At 49.0% G+C, this 21,081-nt stretch overlaps 1 protein-coding gene across 8 annotated transcripts; it reads right to left on the bottom strand.

Moving 5' to 3' along the window:
* Positions 1–1,604: 1,604 nt before the first annotated feature.
* On the bottom strand, positions 1,605–21,069 carry DCUN1D2 (defective in cullin neddylation 1 domain containing 2). Of its 8 annotated transcripts, none has more exons than XR_006271167.1 (8): positions 20,443–20,773; positions 19,587–19,722; positions 18,109–18,326; positions 15,715–15,883; positions 13,283–13,511; positions 4,169–4,251; positions 3,065–3,161; positions 1,605–2,374 (listed from the first exon to the last, which is right to left on the bottom strand). XR_006271167.1 is itself a non-coding variant. In XM_043477713.1 (6 exons), exons 3-6 carry the CDS (start codon positions 18,161–18,163, stop codon positions 2,283–2,285), a joined length of 327 nt encoding a protein of 108 aa, XP_043333648.1. In that variant the 5' UTR covers positions 18,164–18,326; positions 19,587–19,722; positions 20,443–20,773; the 3' UTR covers positions 1,605–2,282. The 8 variants fall into 8 exon arrangements, 1 of the variants encoding a protein (XP_043333648.1); XR_006271170.1 differs by having other exon boundaries at positions 20,578–20,773; XR_006271171.1 differs by having other exon boundaries at positions 20,599–20,773.
* Between the last annotated feature and the right edge of the window lie 12 nt (positions 21,070–21,081).

Raw genomic sequence — 21,081 nt, 5'->3', positions numbered from 1 at the left:
GAGAAGGGCACCACTCAGCAGAAACACTCATCGCTGAGGCAGAGACACCGTCCTCAGAGGTGCTTGGGGCAACTGCACACCATTCGGCTGATGTGAGCCAAGAGGATGCAGGGAGTGGAGCCCTGGCTGTGTGCCGTGAGCGTGGGGGTGGTTGACCCGCAGAGCTGGGAGCTGGGGACATGTGTAACCTCCCTCGTAAGCTTCTACTAAGCTGACATCACAGACCAACACGCATGATGTCACCACCACAGCAGGAGGTGGTGCTGCTCAGGCCAAGAGGTGGGCGCAGGGCGTCCACGTTTTTTCAACATCTCATTTGGTTAATCCGTGTGTCTTCAATGCTATGTCAGTGGATCAGTTGGGTATACAGTTCTCATCAGCCAGAGGAACGTCTGTGTATCATGAGATTTCTGTGTATCCTGAGATCTGTAACCGCCCACCTGAAGCAGGTATGCTCAGCAGGGGCTGCGTGACACCGAGAAAGGAGAGGAGAAAGTTCAGGTCGTCCACGTGGGAGGCGGCAGGCCAGACACAGCGGGGAGGCTCCCGGGTGGGGCGGAGGAGGACACCCAGTGCAGAGCGTCCGAGCGTCCGGGGCAGACCTGAAAGCCACCACGGCCCCAGAGAGAAGAACTTCAGTGTTTCCGAGTCCTCGGCGCTTCCACAGCATGCACGACGGGAATGCTTACGATAGAAGGATGGACTCCGGCCGTGTTCGAGAGACTCTGTCCAGTTACTAAGCTCTGGCGTCTGCTGATGAACAAGAAGGCCCTTGTGCACAGACTACCTTTCCCACACAGCCTTAAACCTCAAGGACGAAGCAGTGCCGCAGACCTCGTGACTCTCACAGGCCTGAGTTCTGCAACCTCCCTGAATGGGACTCTTACACGTCAGAACCCACAATGGCTCGAAGGACCCTGTACGATTGTTGAGGCTTCTGTTAAAGCTCTAAGAGCCCCAGGCTTGGAGGCAGAGGTGGCCTGTGTTTTCTTTGAGGCCACAGCAGTGGAGCTGGGAGAGATCAGTGACTTCCGGGCCCTGCACTTCATGGGGGGCTGGTCCCCCACCCCACACTGCCTGCCTGGCTGGGTCTCCAGGCCTCAGGCCTGAGTGGCTCCTACTTTTGGAAGCCAAAATAAACTGCACAGTTGAGGCACACTTTCCACAAATCTGAGTGCATTCCCCTCTCTCGTGAATTGCCCCAGTTTCTGTCTCATAAGCGGGGCCGCGGTGGGGCGACCCGCGTGCCTTGATGTGATAGTCTGCGTTCCAAGTGCGGCCCACCCAGCGCTTCTCAAACCACCACACGAAGCCACTTCCAAGATGGGCAGGCGGGTCCCGGTGCCCACCTGGACGGCACGTGGGACAGCTGCCCTCCCAGAGCCCCCAGCTGGGCGGACCCCCAGGAAGGAAAGGAGCCGGAGGCCAGAGGCTCCGGGCTCCGGCACTCTGCTCCACGTGCGCACGACGCGGTTTCCGGTTTGTGGCATTTTGGGGACAACCACGTGTGTTTACCTTCTGAATGTGACTACACATGAAGGGTGGGAGGGTGGACAGTAAGTACTCACATTACAGACGGTAGGAAGGAGCCAACAGTTGGTTTTTTAATTTAAATTTATCACAAAAGAAATAATTTCTCACGGAAAAAATGTCTTTTTAAATGTAATAAAATACTTTTTTTTTTTTTTTTTAAAAAAAAGCATACTTTATGAAGCTTCTTAGGAAGTTGAACTGACTCTATTAGCAGTAAACAGACCCGCTGACTTGCAGTTTCAAGTCGCCGTGCAAACCTCAACAGCCCATCGACCTGTAAAATCATTCCCATGAACGTCCAGAGAAAAGTGAGGTGAAAACAGAACTGATGAATCTGGATAATTAAAAAACTTACATCTTAATCCTGACACCAAATCTAAAAACCTCAGCGTCCACAACGGCCGCCTTCTCGGGACACGTTTCCAGCCGCCTGACTGGCAGGTTCTTCCGTGGTTACCGGGCAACCATTGGCTGTGAGAGCGCAGGGCTGGCAGAGACTGCAGACAGGCTCCGCCCCCTCCACAAACGCCGCGATCGCGGAGGGCTCCGACAGCGGCAGCTGGGGCCCGGTCTCCAGGCGCCCAGCCGCGATCGCGCAGGGTCTCCGTGCCGCGCCGATAGCCAGCGGCGTCTTCTCTAAGCAGCAGGAGAGGGTCTCCAGGCGCACGACGGGTCAGGAAGAAACGGGCGGCAGGCACAGCTAACCAGCGTCTCCTGCAGGACGTGGTTTCGGTTCATCTAAATCCAGCTCAATTTTCTGCCGAGACACGACTGCCTTTACCACCTGTGACCACTGGCCTTGCGTATTCTACAAAATCATCTGTAAGAACAGGCCATGCTCCTAAAGGAAAGCAAAAGGTTTTAAAAAATCGGCATTTTAGAGTAATATTTTTTATAGTCAAAGGATTTTCTCACAATCCAACATTAATATCTCAAGAGCTCAAATGATTTTAAACTTCTACACGTAACGGGTCAACTGAAATTACCCTCCTCAGCTCTGGCTGGCCCAGGCGGTAGGTGCTGTGCGCTGGCGTCTGTGAGCAGCGCCCACCGCCAGCCCCGCTGAGCACGTCTGCGGTCACGTCCGTGCTGGGCAGAGGGGGCTGGGGGTGGACATTCTTTCCGAAGGGGCAGCACCCACAGTGCAGCAGGTGGGAGAATGTTCCCTGAAATGTCTGGGGTGGGAGCCCCTGCAGGTGGGATCGTGCTCAGGTGAGTAAACATAGGCTGGAATCCTCTGTGTGCTTCCGCGGCACGATGGAATAACCGCTGGCCACGCTGGGGTCAGTGGGCCCCAGTGACCATCCTGCTTTGTGGTCCTGCCTCGGGGCCTCTGCACACCCACCTTGAAAGCTTCAGCTCAGAAGAGGTCCTCCTGACTTTCAACGTGAGTGATGTTTTCTCTTGTGGGATTTACAGGACGTAAATCTAGCCACTTCATCACTCCTGTCTCACACACGGGGTCGGGCAGGGGTCAACCGGGACCCACCTGCCCACTGGCCTTCACCTGAGGTCTGCGGACTTCACCTACCTTCTTCATCATAGTTGGACATGTCATCTGCGATCATGTTTCCAAAATCTAGAAGAAGGTTCCAAGTGTCCCTTGGGATTGATCTTTTGTGATGCTCCTAAAACACAAGAGGAAAGACCAGCAGACCGCTGGCTCAGACGGAGCTCTCAGCCTGGTGATCTCAGGACATACTCTGACCAGGAGTGAGGACAGGTCAACACTGTCAGAAGTTAATACAGCAACAGTGCTTTGGGTCAGTGTTAAGAGCTACATGATGCCAATATGCAGATGCAGAAAGCAGACTTATTGAAACACAAAATAAAAATTATTGACTTTTATTTCAAATAGAAAGGCAGCATTTTTTATCTCTTTATCCAACCCTGAAACCAGTTCAGAAACAACGTGGGGAAGCGGCATCTGGATGCGTTTAGTTCCTGTGAACCAGGCGGCCCTCTGCAGGGGTGGGATGCTCGCTGTTACTGGACACTTCAGACACTGGAGGACCTGCCCCTGCTCCTTGGGGGCTGGAGAGCAGCCCCAGGTCTCCCGAGGCTCCCAGCCCCCGAAGGCCTGTCTTTGCACACATGAGTGCACATGTCCACAGATGGCTCCCAAGCTGGTCTCACGCTCCAGAGCACATGCACACGGCGCATCACGCGTGCTTTTCTGCCCCAGCTGCCCCACACGCGCCCTGGGCCTCCTGCTGCACATGCTGGGGTCCTTCCCAGGCTGCTCCTGGAGGACATCCCACACCCCTCCACTAGAAGGACTAGTCCTCACAGAGCAGGGGACCCTGAGCAGGACAACACAGCCACCTCCCGCGGTCAGGGACGGGCCCGGCGCCCTGCACCCTCCCCTCGGCTGCGGTCACCGAGGGGTCTCGGCCCATGAACACTGGGGCAGGGACCACAGACGCACAGTCTGGAGGCGGCCTCAAGCAGCCTGGCCCGAGCCCATGGGCACCATTTTCTGCAGGAGGCTGAGCGTGGCCGCGGGTGGGCTCTCTGGGACCGCCGCTGGGGACACTGGTCCCTCAGGGCCCGCAGACAAGCCATCGGTTCTTAGGACGGTAACCACCCCGGCTGACCCCTCACGTGGGGACCCCGTAAGCAGGAAGACACTTACCAACAAGAAGGTGTTCCAAAGATCTAGAAACTTAAACCTTCCGGATAACACCAGATTCCAGTATGCCACGGCCATTTCCAAATCTGGCAAAAAGAGAGAACGCACTCAGTGAGTCCTAACTCCTTTTTCCACAGCACAGTGACCATTTCTTGGCACGCTGGTGTTCACTTACTCAGTAACACTCGGCAGTCTTACCCATGGTTACATGCGGGCTAAGGCTCACAGGAGAGCTCCTGAAGCTGTGTACAGTCTGATTTGGGACCTTGGGGAAAATGGCTTTGGAAAATGATTTGTGCACCAGGATATTTGGATGTGTCAATAATTATCCCCTAATTAATCCATTATGAACACTCTGCTTTGCTCATGTACTGGGCTTTCTTGACTGCTGGGCCGACCTGGATATGATTAGCTGGATACAATTAACACATACCATTTATATATATACATTAAAAAAAACAGCCCCACTCACTTTCTAAGTGATGAACTACAAGTTTAAAACTTGTTTAGAAAGGAAGGGACACAGTGCTTTCCAAATAGACCTTCCTTGCCACGGTAAGAACTAAAATGGAATCTGATTCAAAGGTTGATCCCATAAGTATCATCAAGACTTGGGATTTCTTAAGGTAAAGCCAAGACAAATTAGCATGTTGTTTGGTCACTAGTAAAAGTCAACGCCCTCATTTTTCCCCAGCTGGAAGGTAGTGACGATTCCACGTCTAAACAGACTGATGCCGTGGGCTGCATCATGAGATGGGATGTTCACGGACACAGAAGCTGAGCATCAGGGCTGCAGGAGAGGGACGCATTCTCTGCTCACTGCAAGGCTGGTATCGATATATTTCTGTGTGATTGATACACAAGAACATCAAGGGGCTGAGAAGGTTACTACTTGAAGCTGACACCCTTCAACTGTGTGGGCTAGTGCTCATCGCTTTCAGACAATAGTCTTGTACTGAAATAGTGCTTATGTGTGCATGCCAGGAGAAGGAATGCAAAAAGCCGATGAATAAATATTTAAGGTAACAAATTCTTTCAACGCAAAATATTCTACTAAACACCTTCCAAAAGATTTTCATTTAAATCTGGTTTGGTCCAACTTGGACAGAACTCATAAAAGCTGAAGCTCTGACCTGAGGTTCCCAGGTCAGTCATTAGAAGTGGATGAGCAAGAAATACGAGTAGTAGCCAACTTCGAATAAAATGCCTCTACGTCCTGTGTGTTTAGCGTCCACGAGATAACTCAGTCTGAAATAACCTGGAGTCTTAGAAAGAAAGCAGTGGTCAGAAAACTCAAGGAATGGGTAGAAGAGGAGGCTGGCTGGACCTTACCTACGGGCCCGCCTCCTGCTAAGCCTACTTCCTTATCACTCAGGAAAACCTACACTCAGCTCATCTCAGTGAGGGGAAGCCTCACACTGAGAATGGAGGCAAACCTGGGGAAGAGAGAGAAATAAAGCTTTATGGTAGACATTAACTCTGGTTACCTTTGGCTTCATTTGGTCCTAGAAACCCTTCTTGTAAAGTTCCCCATGTGCATATTTGTAAAGCACACAACTCATAGTAGACGCCTGCATTTTCAGAGACCCAGCAGCACCTAAGTAAACAGGCCGAGTGCTGTTCTGATGGACCTGGCCATTTGCAAAACAACAGCAACACTCAAAGTGATAGAACTTGAGAGCTGAGATCAAGAACAAAATCTACTCTACTGACCATGAAAGGAATCATCAGAGCAGCTATTTTCTTTCTATAACCTTTGAAAAACCCTACCTCCTGAGTAAGAAAATGATTATAAATGTTCGTAAGTAAAATTTATGTCTGTGATGCTCCATTTAGAATTAGATCATAAAGATGACCATTCTGTCAAAAAAGAATGGGCTGATGGAAAAATTAGTTAATAATCATGAAACTTTACTTCCTCAAAAATTATGATTTCTCAAAGCCAACTGATTGTGGACTCTAGCCAGTATAAAACCGTGCTAAGCATCTTACAATAAAGCAAAGCGTCAAGGAGTTTTAATTACCTCCTCTACTAGGCTAAGGGGGCTCCGCTAGTAGCTCAATTGGTAAAGAATCCGCCTGCAATGCAGGAAACCCCAGTTTGATTCCTGGGTCGGGAAGATCCCCTGGAGAAGGGAACGGCTACCCACTCCAGTATTCTGCCCTGGAGAATTGCAAGGACTGAACAGTCCATGGGGTCACAAAGAGTCGGACACGACTGAGCGACTTTAACTAGGCTAAAGAGGTGGAAACAACAACCCACTCTAGTTTTCTTGCCTGGAAAACCTCATGCGCAGAGGATCCGGGCGACGTACAGTCCATGGGGTTGCAAAGAGTCAGACATGACTGAGCAAGTAAGCAGCGCTAGGCTAAGGAACAGCCACCACACAGCACGCGCCCCTCTTGCCGCACACAACAGCACACAGGTCTGAAGGGGCGTTTTTCCACCCCTTCCCACTGCTGTCCACACTTTCTCAGGAATTATAGGAACACGTGTATCAACCTCTTTAAATTATATTTAACCCTTCAGAAGACAGACAAGGTCATATACTTTGGAAATTGTAAAATCAATTGTTCCATCTGGGGTTCACAGCTGTAAAATTACTCTTTTTTTTTTTAATTGAAGTACAGTTGCTTTGGGAGATAGTGACGGACAGGGAAGCCTGGCATGCTGGGGTCCATGGAGTTGCAAATAGTCAGACCCGACGGAGTCACCGAGCAACAGCAACAAATAACTGTCGCTTTGCCCGCTGCACTAGTTTCCCTGATGGAGCGGCATGAATCTTCCAGGGTCGCTGCCTTCCCATGTGACCTCCCTCCCACGGTGACCTCCCTCCCCTCGTGACCTCCCTCCCGTCGTGACCTCCCTCCCATGGTGACCTCCCTCCCACGGTGACCTCCCTCCCCTCGTGACTTCCCTCCCACGGTGACCTCCCTCCCACGGTGACCTCCCTCCCGTCGTGACCTCCCTCCCACGGTGACCTCCCTCCCACGGTGACCTCCCTCCCACGGTGACCTCCCTCCCGTCGTGACCTCCCTCCCACGGTGACCTCCCTCCCCTCGTGACTTCCCTCCCACGGTGACCTCCCTCCCACGGTGACCTCCCTCCGCACGGTGACCTCCCTCCGTCGTGACCCCCCCCACGGGTGACCTTCCCTCCCCTCATGACTCCCTCCATGGTGACTCCCCATTGGTGACCTCCCTCCCGGTCGTGACCTCCTCCGTCGTGACTCCCTCCCATTGGTTGACCTCCTCACGGGTGACCCTCCCTCCCGTCTGACCTCCCTCCCACCGGGTGACCTACCCTCCCACGGTGACCTCCCTCGTCTGTGACCTCCCTCCCTCGTTGACTTCCCTTCCACGTGACCTCCTCCACGTGTGACTTCCTCCCTCGTTGACCTCCTCCCGTCGTTGACCTCCCTCCACGGTGACTCCCTCCCACGGTGCCTCCCCCCCTCGTGACTCCTCCCCGGTGACCTCCCCCCGTCTGTGACCTCCCTTCCCATTGGTGACCTCCTCCCATGTGACCTCCCTCCCACCGTGACCTCCCTCCCGTCGTGACCTCCCTCCCACGGTGACCTCCCTCCCCTCGTGACTTCCCTCCCACGGTGACCTCCCTCCCACGGTGACCTCCCTCCCACGGTGACCTCCCTCCCACGGTGACCTCCCTCCCGTCGTGACCTCCCTCCCACGGTGACCTCCCTCCCCTCATGACTTCCCTCCCATGGTGACCTCCCTCCCACGGTGACCTCCCTCCCCTCGTGACTTCCCTCCCGTGGTGACCTCCCTCCCGTCGTGACCTCCCTCCCCTCGTGACCTCCCTCCCACGGTGACCTCCCTCCCTTCGTGACCTCCCTCCTGTCGTGACCATCCCTCCCACTCCCCCATACTCATCTGGCTTTGTATCTTTTTTAAAAAACCCTCAAAAAACCTTCTAAAATAAAGTGTGATGTTTGTGAAGTGTCCAGGTATGTAATAATTTTCCTGAAGAGGCTACCGTTCCCTTTAATATGATTTTATGTTCTCTCAATGAGTCTCCTGAAGCAAAGACACAAAATCAGTAACTGTTCCAATTCTTCAGTGACTGATTTCTGATAAACATCTTATTTGTCTATAGGCATAAAGTAGATAATGATTTTTTTTTCTCAGTGAAGGAATTACAGGATAAACTATAAATTTCTCCTTTTCTGCTGCCTGATACTCAGGCAAAGCTATTTAAAATAGAAGCTACACACGCTGGGCTCCAGGTTGCAAAAGTGCTTCAAAATACTTCTCCTTACACTGAACTTCATGACCAAAGGAAGTAAATTTATAAACTTTAAAATAGGTGATTAACTTGGACTAATTTACAACCTCTTAGAAGTTACAGTGGAATTTTAAAAGCATGGCAAACGCGATGACTTCAGATGGAATGAATGCTGTAGGATTTCCAGGCAGCTCCCACCTCCCCTGCCTGCAGCCCTGCAGCCTTCCGGCAGGATCACCACCCTGCAGGGGAGCCCCGGTCAGCCAGGGCAGGCGGCGTCCAGCTGCAGTGGGAACACTGCTGGGCGTCTGAGCTGACCTGCATGGCACGGAGGGCTGTCCGGCAGAGCCCTGCAGAGCCCTGCAGAGCCCTGAGCCAAAGGATCATATGCCATAAAAATGATGGCTGCTCGAAACCCTGAGTTTGAGGTTCTCTGTGACATGGCAACAGAAATAAGTGGATTTTATAATCCTCAAATAAACCAAAACCTCAAACTGGAAATACAAGCTTAAGATTTTCTGTATATACCACATACGGTAAGGCACAAGTAACATTTTGGCAAAATCATACATCTCTGAAAGAAGAAGAAAAATGTAATCCAACACACATCAGAATTGGTTTAAGTAAGTTAACATGAAATCCCCAGACCAGGACGAGGTTAATGTCACCTGCCCGCGTCTCTAACCCATGAGACAATTACACACCACTGTGAGAGAACGCAGAGCATCTGAAAATTACTTCACATTTAAAATCGTTATTTTTGGCTCCGCACATCAGGAGTGACTGCAGGCTGAGGGGCTGGAGCGCGTGGGACTGTCCCAGCGGCGAGGGGCGCCCAGACCCTAGAGGAGGAGACTGCCTGGAGCCCTGCTGGCCACACCCGGGCGTCCTCTCGAGCTGACCGGCGTCTGGCAGGCATACTCAGCAGCCCCTTCTGCCCCCGGCTCCGAGCGCAGGTGAAGGTGAGCTGGTAAAGGTCCTGGAGCTTCACCGTGTCCTTGAACTCCCGCTCCAGTCCTGGCAGCAGGGCTTTCAGCTGCCCTGCGCTGTCACACCTGGGACAGGACACAGAGCCCCTCACGTGGGCGTTGCGGGGCGGCAGACAGCTCCAGCCTCCTCGCGCTCCAGGCGGCCTGAGGCTCGGGCCTGAGGGCGGAGCTCTCGGGTCCCTGCTCTGGTTACAAGGGCTAGAAAGGGCTGGCCCTGTTTTTGGTGGTAGCCCCCTGCTCTGTGAAGAAACCAAACCCACTGATTTATATGGAGCATGGACGGCATCTTAGTAGAGAGGCCACTGGGCTTCCCAGGGGTGGTTAAAGAACCCACCTGCCAGCGCAGGAGATGCAAGTTCGATCCCTGGGTCGGGAAGACCCCCTGGAGGAGGAAATGGCAACCCAATCCAGTGTTCTTGGCTGGAGAATCTCATGGACAGAGGAGCCTGGCAGGCTACAGCCCATGGGGTCGCAAAGAGGCGGACACAACTGAAGTGACTTACCACGCACACAGAGATGTCATTAAAAGTAAAGAAGGAACCCCGCAGAAGCTACAAGGCTCTCCTTGCTGTGTGGGCTGGAGCACAGCCAGGGGTGAGCCCTGCACCTGGGGCCCCGGAGACCAGCGCCCGGGCCTGACGGATACGAGGAGGGAAGAGCCGGGCCCTCGCTGAGGGCAGAGCTGAGCCGACCTGCAGCCTGTACTGGCCCGGAGGAGGCAGGCGGGCAGACTCAGGCCGCTGTCCAGGGCCTGCTTCCTTACGGTGGGCCGGGCTTGAAACAGCCAGCACAGGAAAACAACTCTATCGCTTTAAACCTGGATTTTCCTCTGAAAAGCCAACAACCCTTAGAAATATTCAAAAGCCCTCACTAAAGCAGGCTTTAGACCAGTGAAACATAAAATCTGTCGTTTATTTTGACTGCCCGGCAAGGAGGAGGCTGAGAGCCACATGTCACTCACCCGCGTGCCCCGGTGAGGCGGGTGGAGCCGGCGTGGGGCTCGGTGTCTGGCGAGTGAGCGGGACCACCGCCCCCTCCTCCAGGCCGTCACCCGGCTCTTCCCTGCGCCTCCATCACAGCACTAGCGCCTCCTTGGCAGGCCCATCAGTTATCCCTGCTTTGCAGTTAACAAACGGGGACTCCCGTGTTCTACTCTGTGTCTGGGCGTCTGTGCCAACGTTGTGTGTGCGAGGCTCATCCGTGACACGCGGGCTCTGGTCGTCCATCTCCGTCATCTCACAGCATGCCACTGTGCTCACACTGCAACCCTGCTTGCTACAGGTAAGCATTTCGGCTGCTTCCAGTTTTCCGGTCATGAAGAATGTTGAAGGTTCCCGTATGTGTATCCCGGCACACAGTGCATGTGTGAGGCAGACACCCACCCGCAATTCCACAAGTCTTGTCAAGCCCTTCTCCGGGGTGACTGCCCAACAGCGACACTCGGCAGCTGTCCTACAAGAGGACCTGGGAGGTCCTATTTTGATGTGCTCTTGACCTGCAGCCCCCTACCTCACCCCAGGAGTGAGGCTGAGTTCCTGCTTGTATCTTCACTGGCCCCTTGGAAAGCATCTTCTGTGAAGGGCGTGGTCGTGTGTGTGTCCCTGTCCATTCTCAACCAGGTCATCCTTTTCTTGTTTTGTGGGGATCCTGTCAGCAGAGCATCTCACAGCCCCCACCCCCTTCCCCACGTGCTGCCTCCTGGTGCTATTTCTGGCCAGAAGTTCTGATTTCAGGGCAGAACAATTTACTCACTCGTCTTCCCTGCAGTGGTTTCCGATGTTTCACCACCTGGGCTACTGGACGGCCGCAGGTATTCTACCATTTTCTAAAGGTTTCTGCCTTCAGCCTTTCGCACTGAGATCTACAGCTCACTGAACTGAATTTATGTTCTGTGTGAGGCAGAGACCAAGACGAACCTTCTCCCATCAAAGTGTTAGTCGCTCAGTCATGTCCAACTCTTTGTGATCCCATTGACTGCAGCCCGCCAGGCTCCACCGTCCATGGAATTCTCTAAGCAAGAATGCTGGAGTGGGTGGCCATTTCCTTCTCCAGGAGATCTTCCCACCAAGGGATTGAACCTGGGTCTCCTGCTTTGCAGGTGAGCTCTTCACCATCTGAGCCACCAGGGAAGACACCTTTTCCCACACGACTAGCCAGTTCCCTCAGGACCCTTTCGTGAAAAGCCATTTTTTCTCCACATCTCTAAAAGGCTACCTCTGCCATAAATCCAGTGTTCTGGAAACACGGGTTTATTTACCGGCTCTCATCCTGCCCCACCCCACATACTGCTAATCACTGCAAGTGCCCTGTTACATGCTGATAAAATACCCACCCCTCCCTTTTCTGTTACTACAATGAATTACATTAATTGACTTTGTAATGTTAAACAGATCTTGCATTTCTGGGCTACAACAAACTGTCATGATGATTAATCCTGATTTTTGGTTGACTCGCTTTGGAGGCTTGATTTATTTTGCTGAAAATCTGGTTAGTATTTTTGCATCTTCTGTTCATCATATGTGTCTTTTGATTCTTATGACTGAGAGAAGCTTATAATTTTCTCTTTTCAACATGTCCTTTCTAGGTCTTACTATTGAGGCTATGCTGGCCTCAAAACATGCTAGGAGTGTTTTTTCCTGTACTCTTCTCTGGTGTGAAACTGGTGTTATTCTCTTTATTAAAAGTTGGGGAAGATGTGCCAGTGAACCAACCATGGCCTCAAGTTTTCTCGTTGAAAAGATTTTAAATTATGGGTTCTGATTCTCTAAGAGTTACGGAACTATGTCTTCACAGGCCCATTTCAGTAAGTTGTCATTTTTAAAAGAACTTCTGTATTTCATTTAAGCTTTCAAATTTATAAACATACAGTTGTTCATAATAGGCTCATTTTATCTGTAGGGTTTATAGCAATGTCCCCTTTCTTTCTATATGGCTTATGTGGCATTCATTACTTTACTGGTCTTCTCAAATGTCAAGTTTTTGGCTTTAAGAATCCTTTCTACTTATAGCTTTTTTAAAAAATCATTAAATTACTGCCTGTTTAAAAATTTTAATTCCCTCTGTCTGCACTGAGTTTTAATCTCCTGTCCTTTTCACTACTTGCTGAGATGGATGCTTTCCTTACTGAGTTTCAACTTTCTAAAATATGCATCTAAGAAGCTGACTCCTGCATGTTCTCATAGTTTCATCCCTCAAAATACTTTAATTTCTGCTGTAACTTCTTTCTCAACCCAAGGGTTATTCAGAAGTACAGAATCCACACAGATTCCAACCTATCTAGCGAACTTTCTGTTATATTCCTTTCTTAGTTGTACTGTGGTCAGAGAACACGTTCTGTGTCACTTCAACTCTGGGACATTGCTGTACCTTACCTTATGGCCCTGTTTATGGTCAATATTCATAAATGTTCTTTTTGAAAAGACTATGTATTCCTAAACATCAAGGCAACGTTCTATTTCCTTTTCTGAATCTTCTATTTACCACTGATTCTTCACCCACTTAGTCTACCAATTGGTAAGATGTGTGTGAGAAGATGGGAGGACATACTCCCCACTATGCTGGCAGATTTATATCATTTTTTTTAGAGTTTTAATTTCTGCTTTAAATAAACTATTACTGTCCTGGTAAAACAAAACTTTTACCACTGAGAGACGGTCTTCAGATTCCTCCTGCCCCCACTCTTCCCTCTCCCCCTTGCTCTTTAATTCATTTACAAGACCTTCCCGCCTTGCTGTCTCACTCATCCACATACTGGTTGGTTTCTCTGTGTCAAAATGTCTCTAGTGGACACATCATATGAGGTCTTCAGGGAATGTGATCCCAGGTGCTAATACCATCCTGCTCTGCCTGCCTTGGGCTGGAGCTGGGGAACCGGGAACTCACAGGATGTGTATCCACAGAACTCCAGGGCCTTAAGAGGACAGAAGCAGAAAACCATGGAGATGACACCGACCAGACCACTGCAGGACGAATCTCCAGAGGATTACTGGAGCTGACTGACACTCCACTTTCAATTTTCTGGCCCCTAACCAGCAACAGAGGTGGTCTGAGGACACCAGTCTCCCATCTCCCCATGTTGTGGCCTCCTGAGTAAAAGCACCTTTTCTTTTTCCTCAAAAACAAAAAAAAAAAGAAAAGAAAAAGAAAGTGTCTTTCATTATCTGTAGAATTACTTTTTGCTTTGAAGCTTATTTAATATACTAACAGCCACATCAGCCTATTTTCGGTCAATGTTTGCACACTACTTTAGACTCTGTCCCTCAAACCGCTCCGTGCCCTTGTGTCTTAGTTCTATCTGCTGCAAACAGTATATACAGTAGTTGATTTTTAAAAACCCACCTAGCATTTAGTTCACTTACATTTAATGTAATTATGTAAATGCAAACATTTTTAGGCTTAAATCCTCCATTTTATCATGGGCTTGCTATTTGTCCCACCAGAAGTTAATTTTCCTTGTGCTCTTTTTTCCCTTGGATTCTTTCAGATTGAATTTTATGTTTTTATAGTGATTATAACATATACAAAGAGAGAACAAATATTTTTTCCCACTGTTTTATCTTTTTCCTTTTCCCAACAGCATCTTTTGACGCTGTTTTTAATGTTGATCAAGTCCAACTTACCACTTTTTTCATTTATGGCTGGTACTTTTTCTGAAAAAGCTTAACCCAAGATTATAGTTTCTGAATCTTTGTCTAAAACTTTGTGGTTTTAGTGTCTGGCACAGGTCTACAATCTAGCCCCAACTAATTTTCAGGTATGGTATGAAGGAGGGACTGAGGTTAAGTTTTTCATGTTTGCCCCATTGTGTCAGCATCATTTGTTGAAAAGACTCTTCTTACCCCCCATTGAAATAATAAACACTAACAATCTTGCAGTCAATCAACAATGTGGGAAGACTTTACTAACTCATTAAGACTTATTCTAAAGCTACAACAATTAAGACGCTGGGTTAAAGACAGATAAAAACACCCATGGATACAGCAGGGAAGACCCACACAGACAATTTTTTGTTTTTAAAAATGCACAGGTTATTCTCCACAGCACAGTTCACTAACACATTCACAAAACTTTTGTTTAATATTTTAAATGGTACTTTCACCTTTAACTGCCCCATGAGGTGTGGAGAGAGAGCAAGCCACTGACCATCACTAACTTGTGACCTTAAATTATATTCTGTAAACTCCAGATAAGGAGGCGTGAAATGACCTGAAAACATTTTGGGAAGATTCATGCTCAGAATCTTTAAAACATGTATTTAAAATTATGACACTTCTTAGGCTAATAGGAATTTTAAAATTTTATTTGTACGATGTATTCCTAGACAATGTCTAAGAAATGCCATTAATTGTCTCTGTAAGAAGCACTTATTTCCAAAAGCTCCCGTTTTGGGGCGATTTTAACAGGTGGGGTAACTGTGGTCAGCAGTCATGGATGCTCTTTTAACGGGTCTTTCCAGTTCTAAGATCACTGGAATGTCTCTAGGCTCTCCCAGGTGCAAAGAATATGAACACATGTGTGGTTACAACACTGTTATAAAGATACCTGTTGTTCAGTTGGTTTTATTCAACTTCTGGGAATGTGGGAAGATATTAGAAATAAAGTCTCATAGAACTTATCATCTTACCAGGGTCCTGGGTTCAGTGAAAACAAGTACCGTGTCTGCACAGCCTTAGAACATGTTTACCTAAGGCTTTCAAGCTCCTTTGGGAGCTAAAAATAAGTGTGTTTAAGTTGTCAACACGGAAACCTCAGAGTATCAGCAAGTCAGCAGATTGGCTTCTACACACTTCATCAAACAGTGCAGTAAGTTCATGGTTAAAAGTCATTCTGTTATGTGCCTTCATGTACTTCTCTGACTCACCTAATAAGTAAGAAACATCTTAAGGTATTAGTGAACCTTTTACTCCAATGCTAGGTAGAGCAGAGAAGTCGTACAAGCAAAAAGACAGAATGACATTTTATTAATGCTTAATGCAGCAACACAAGAGATTATACATTTAGTACACAGTATTAGGAAATAAATTAAATGGCTGAAAACAAACAAAAACACCTGGATGTTTATGACAACTCAAAACTGGAAGGAAAAAATTAAAAAGGAGAAAGTGTAACAAAAGGAATTAATCTGAATAAAAATACTGAACAAAACCTTAATTGGGATTCAAAAGAAAACCAAAAGGTTTAATAGTACAAATGCACAAGAAATTTGTAAAATATACAAAGGACATAAATTGATATGAAATTTACAGGTCGCTGAAAAATAATGTTGAAAATACTTTCCTTTCTGAAAAAGTTTAAACTGAGACCAGTTTACTTACCCAAGTTCTGTCATGCCGTCTACAAATTCCTTTTTGCTAAATTCACATTGAGTTGAAGCCCTGAATTTCCAAGCTATAAGCAAAACTGTGATACTGGCAGGATCTAGGCTTAAATCATCACAAAACTGTTGAATTCCATCAATTCCAATTTTATTTTCATCTTGTGGGTCTACAGTTAAAATTAAGGGAAAAATAAGTTAAAAACTTGGATATTTTGAAAAGTATTACTAAAATGGGTGTAAAGAATGTATTTTTAATACATCAATCAATGCACTACAATTTTCAAGTATATATGAGAGAAATAGTAACATAATAATTTATCCAGAAAATAGTCCTATTGTTAAAATCGAGGTTTCTGGGTTTTCAGGGGGAAAAAAAAATCACTGAAACTTCTCTGAAAATGTCATTATGAATAAAAATTTTGATTTCCCTAGAGTAAAATAAAAATTCAAGTTTACAGAATTTTAGCTTGCCCAAAGCAAACTGCTATGAAAAACACTGCATGGTGAAGTATTCACAGGAGTTCAAGCTTTTACCATCACCTTGCCAAGGCAAAAGAAAGATAATGTATTTTTCAAAAGTCATTTTATTTTTTATAGTGCTAATACCACTGCACAACACTTATTTTTTGGTCATTTAGTTTATACACCCACGTTTAACAGCTGAGAAATTCTGGCTTACCCCTCCCCTAATTTCTAGTTTAGAAATAAAACTAAGGAAGTTAGCATTTTTCCATGGGAAAATCAAACAGTAAAGCCTACTAAAGCATCAGTAAGGGCGCACAGTGGGGCCCCACGAGCTCGCCCGTCTCCGGGCCCGCCTGGCGGTGGTCTCTGGGCCCGCCTGGCGGTGACATGCCGCCTGCTGCTGTGGGAGGCACCAGAGCAGGCCGTGGCACTTCACTTGGAGCACGGTCAAGTGCAGCAGACTCTTTATCACACAGGGTTGGACTCCTCAGTGCTCAGCACCACATCTAACGTACGTCATTACCCAAGGAGACCACTGGCCCCCATCACTCGAGCAGTCACCAAGACCCTCCAACTCTACACTCCCAGGTTGTGAGAGTGGACTCACGGCACAGAGGGGCTCGCCACATCCCGACTCAAGCCCGTGCTCCTAACACGGCACACGGTCAGGAGGACAGGAAAATGGGCCTACCGTGCCCTCACCTAACAGCCTTCATGACAAACTTCACATATGTCATTTCTGGATGCATTAAAATAGCTTGGAGGCACTCATCTGTATACATTCTGTAAGGACAGATGTTTGTCAACAGTCTCTAACTATATATTTATTTTTAGGGCCCAAATCTTGAACTAAAGAATAAAGATAACTTTTGCAAAAGCAGCTGCACACATCTGAATAACTTAAAATTAGCTCAGTAATTAACTTAGCCAAAAAATCTAAAGCACGCTGAAAACAACGCTCCTTTTGGAGAACTACAAATACAGATCTGTTCTTTTAACCACAGAAGGTTTCTGAACTAAGACTAAAAAAAAAAAGAATGCAATTTTCAGTTGATTTTTTTTTATCTAAATAGATTAAAATATACACAGTATATTTTCAAAAGTAAAAAATGAAAACAAACAAGAACTCAAAGTCTAGGAAGTCTGTGTTAATACTTGTTTAAATGAGGGTTTTCACTTTCTGCGTTCTACTTTTTTAAGTTTTGGAAACATAAGAGTAACCTTAGAAGCTGCTAGAAAGAAAAAATAACTCTTGAGCCACTGCCGCCTTCCCACTCAGCAGACCTGACGCCTGATGCGGAACTCGGAGCCTGTGGAGCTGTCTGGATCTGCAGACTTGTTTTGCCTCATGACTCTATTTTGAGAGGGAAAGCGCCATTCTAAGCACCGATTTCAATAAAAATAACTGCTGTCTCCAACTGACAACACAAGGTTTCTCTGCCAAGAGCTTTCCAGAAGCTTCTGCCACTGGCACTGGTGCAGGACTCTGGCACCACCAACTGTGGCGGGCAGGGTGACCTGCACCTCCTGTCAGAACGCCTCGGACGATGTGGAATGGTTCTCAAGCAGCCTTCTCACCAGGTACTCCTGCCCAGCGGGAGTGCTCGGGAAAAGTACTCCTGCAGCGGGCGTAGCCCCCTGGCCTGGACACCAAGTCTCCCACCAGTGACTCCCCACAGCTGACCCAGGCCGCAGATAGGAGGGCTCGCTGCCCATCAGCCTTTAGACTGTGCGCCTTGTCCCACCCCAGCCTCGAGCCATCAGCAGCCACGTTCCGATTAAACCAACTAAACTGTAGAGCTGACCATCAGCAAGGGAGGGGGCTGTGCTCCGAACATGGCGCACGGTCGGAAGCCTTGGGACACGGCATGGGAAGCTCCCAGCCTCCACCCCGCGCCCTGGACGTGCGGCACCTCGGTGTCCTCACCTTGGGACATGTTACACAGCCGCTCCAGTCTCTTCCTGTCCACGGAGGCGCTCATGGATTCCCTGTGAACACGCTCGGGTGCGGGAAGCAGCTGTCCGTGGCCAGGTCTGCCGTCTACTTGCTCTGCTCTAAGCAGTGGGCGGCACTTCTCTTGCCAGCCTGAGTAAATGCCATGAACTGGCGGACCTTGTCCTTCTGAGATGATTTAAGATTATGCTCTGGGAAGCGAGAGAGGCAGGAAAGCCAATGAGGCCGGCCCAGAGAGCCGTTATGGCTTGATCACCAGCACCTACATTGTATCTGGACTTAACTTCTCCCGGGTGACCAGACTGCACTTCAGAACTACAGAAATACAAAGCTTTGTTCCCCATTGAGTAAAAACACTGGGCAGCCTTCTGAAAATTCAAACGACAGTATCTATATAGTAACAAATATGGAAAGTCTAAACTCCCCCAAATTAGAAATATCAGTATTCTATGCAAAATACATTTTGATCTTTACCTGGTTCCCTTCCAATGAAGCAGGATGCTGCTTTTTTTCCTTTGAGTCTCAGTGAAATCCCCCTTTATAACACACATGTGCCATCTGATGAAGTGAGGCTAGAGGGTAACCCGAGGTCTGACCACAACACCACAGCCCACCTGTGGGTCCTCCTCAGCTTCAATTAATTTCAGGCCCTAATGACCAGGAGAAGGCCCTTGAGGTTTAGAAACATCATTATTTTAAGTTTTCCTCTGTCTAAAATTAGCAGAACAACACTGATGAAAACACACACATAACAAAAAATTGTGTGAAAAGTAACTTATAAAAGTTCCAAAAGCAGGCACAAAAAGCCCGTGATGATTAAGTAAAAATACTAATAATGAGAAGTTCATGTACATGAGACAGAAATAAAATGGAAAAATAGGGCAGAGGCTGTGGGTGGGTAGTAAATAACAAAACTGCCCTGTAACTGCACTATATATAGTATATGATGAAACCAAATAGTATTTTGATGCTTCCAGATACCGGAATGGTTAAGGTTTTATTTATTGAAGGTAACCTGATGAAGACGACAGCAGAAATGACAGTGATTCACCAAGGTTGTAAATCAAAAGGGACACTAGGGCTTTCCTTGGCAGTCCAGCGATCAAGACATCACACTTCCACTGCAGGGGGCCCGGGTTTGATCCCTGGTCAGGGAACTAAGATCCCACATGCTGCATGGTGTGGACAAACCGTCCCCCCAAACCAAAACCAGACCCATCTGCTGCTGCTGCTGCTAATACTTTACAAAAAAACAATAATATGATAAAGGGAAAAATGTTACTTTTAAAAGGATTTATACTCAGTTTTGTTAAAAAAAAAAGATGACAGTTTACAGAAGCACATAGAATAAGTTGTAACTTACAAAAACATGTAATTGGAAAACAAGATGAAGATGAAATTAGGAGAAAAAAAGACAAAAAAGGCCAGAGATGAGATACAGACACGCATACCATATACAAGAGCTGAAAGCTGAAAATTAGGCTCTGAGCTTCTCAGTTGCCAAAGCAAAGATCAGAGGGGACAGTTCATGTTACCACTTTCTTCAGTTTCAGTGCCAGGAGGAGCTGGGCCATTTGGAGGTCACGCCTAAAAAATAAATTAATAAAGGTCCATAAATTGGCAGGACCACTGCCTACACTTCAAGCTCTGATGGACTTCACTAAGGCTCACCATGCCAAGGAAATTAAACGATTATTGGCGGCTTTTAAGGGAAGTGGGTGGGCTTTTCCTAAAAGCCTTATCCTCTTAAAATGTACAAAATTCTTGAAATAAAAATGTGGATAATCTAGGAGAAATATCAGATAAATTCTCTAACCTCTGGAAAAGGTCTCAAGCCTTTTAACTGTGACCTTGTGAAGAACCACTTCTGTGATGTGTGCATCAAGACTGACCATAGATCGAATGAAGATACGTCCTTAAAATGCCCTTCCAGAGACACCGAATACAACAAAGTCTCTTCCAAGGGGCCGACCCAGTTAACGGTGTAAGCTGAGTTACCCTGATGGTTCTGGGTTCAGGGGCGGGGGGGGGGGGCGGGGGGGGTCAAGGAGTCAGGCCCAAGTGCCCCCTTCACTCTCCCGCCTCTCCAACCTCTTCAGAAGGCCCCAGGCTCCTGCCCACGCAGCCCCTTCCTCTGGGGAAGCGCGGTCTCTGCTTTCTGGACCTGCCGGATCCCTCCCTCCTGACAGGATATGCTCCACCTCCTCCTCCTCCGCGGCGCTCCCCACCGGGAGGGTGTGTCCTCACGCCGCCTCTGCCCCTGCCACTCCCTCCTGGACCCCCTTCTCCTGTCCCGAGCCCTCTCACCAGGATCCCGCTGCCAGGAGGGCGAAGGCCGCCCCAGCGCAGCCGGCTGCGTTCTCTCCCTGGCCGCCTTCCGATTCCTGGAGGGCACCCCAGTCTGCCCCTCCCACACCTCTGGACGCCCCCCGCCCCACTCACTGCGGGGCGCTCAGCTCGCACCGAGGAGCCGTGGCTGAGCGTCCACTGGCTCAGCGTCTGAGGCCGCCACGCGGCTCCCGGCCCGGCCCCGACCGCGGAGAAGGGGCTGGGGCCCCGCGCCCGGGCCGGCCTCTCTGCCGGGTCTCGGCCCCAGCGTTACCGGACCCGCGACTGTCGCGTCGGCCCGGGACCCCGCTTGCCTCACACGGAACCCCTCCGTTACCGCGCTTCCACGACGCCTCAGAGCACAACCCGAAAGCTCCAGAAGCCCCTCCCTCGCTGCCCCCCGCCCCGGGCCCCGCCGCCGGTCTCCGACTCGGTCCTGCCCCCGCCGGCGGCCCCCGCGTCACCTACCCTCGCCCCACAGCGCCCCAGGTCGCGCCCGCCCCGCCGCCTGCGCGGTCCCCGCCCGGGCCTCAGCCCGGACACCGTCCAGGGATGCCGGACTCCGACTCCCGGCGTGCCGCGTGCCGCCGGGGTCGCCGGGATCCAGGCCGCGCTAGG

The sequence above is a fragment of the Cervus canadensis genome, chromosome 9 (assembly GCF_019320065.1).
Source record: "Cervus canadensis isolate Bull #8, Minnesota chromosome 9, ASM1932006v1, whole genome shotgun sequence".
NCBI lineage: Eukaryota > Metazoa > Chordata > Mammalia > Artiodactyla > Cervidae > Cervus > Cervus canadensis.
Note: the sequence above shows the minus strand (reverse complement) of the source record. Positions and strands in the feature narration are given on the sequence as shown.

What these genes read in the sequence shown, in the direction of transcription:
- DCUN1D2 (XM_043477713.1), bottom strand. Translation starts at nt 18,163, where the DNA reads ATGAGCGCCTCCGTGGACAGGAAGAGACTGGAGCGGCTGTGTAACATG. An exon ending in GCTGTGTAACATGTCCCAAG is followed by an intron (nt 4,252 to 18,108) that starts GTGAGGACACCG and finishes TCTTTTTGCCAG; the next exon opens with ATTTGGAAATGGCCGTGGCA. An exon ending in GTCCAACTATGATGAAGAAG is followed by an intron (nt 2,375 to 3,064) that starts GTAGGTGAAGTC and finishes GCTTTCCTTTAG; the next exon opens with GAGCATGGCCTGTTCTTACA.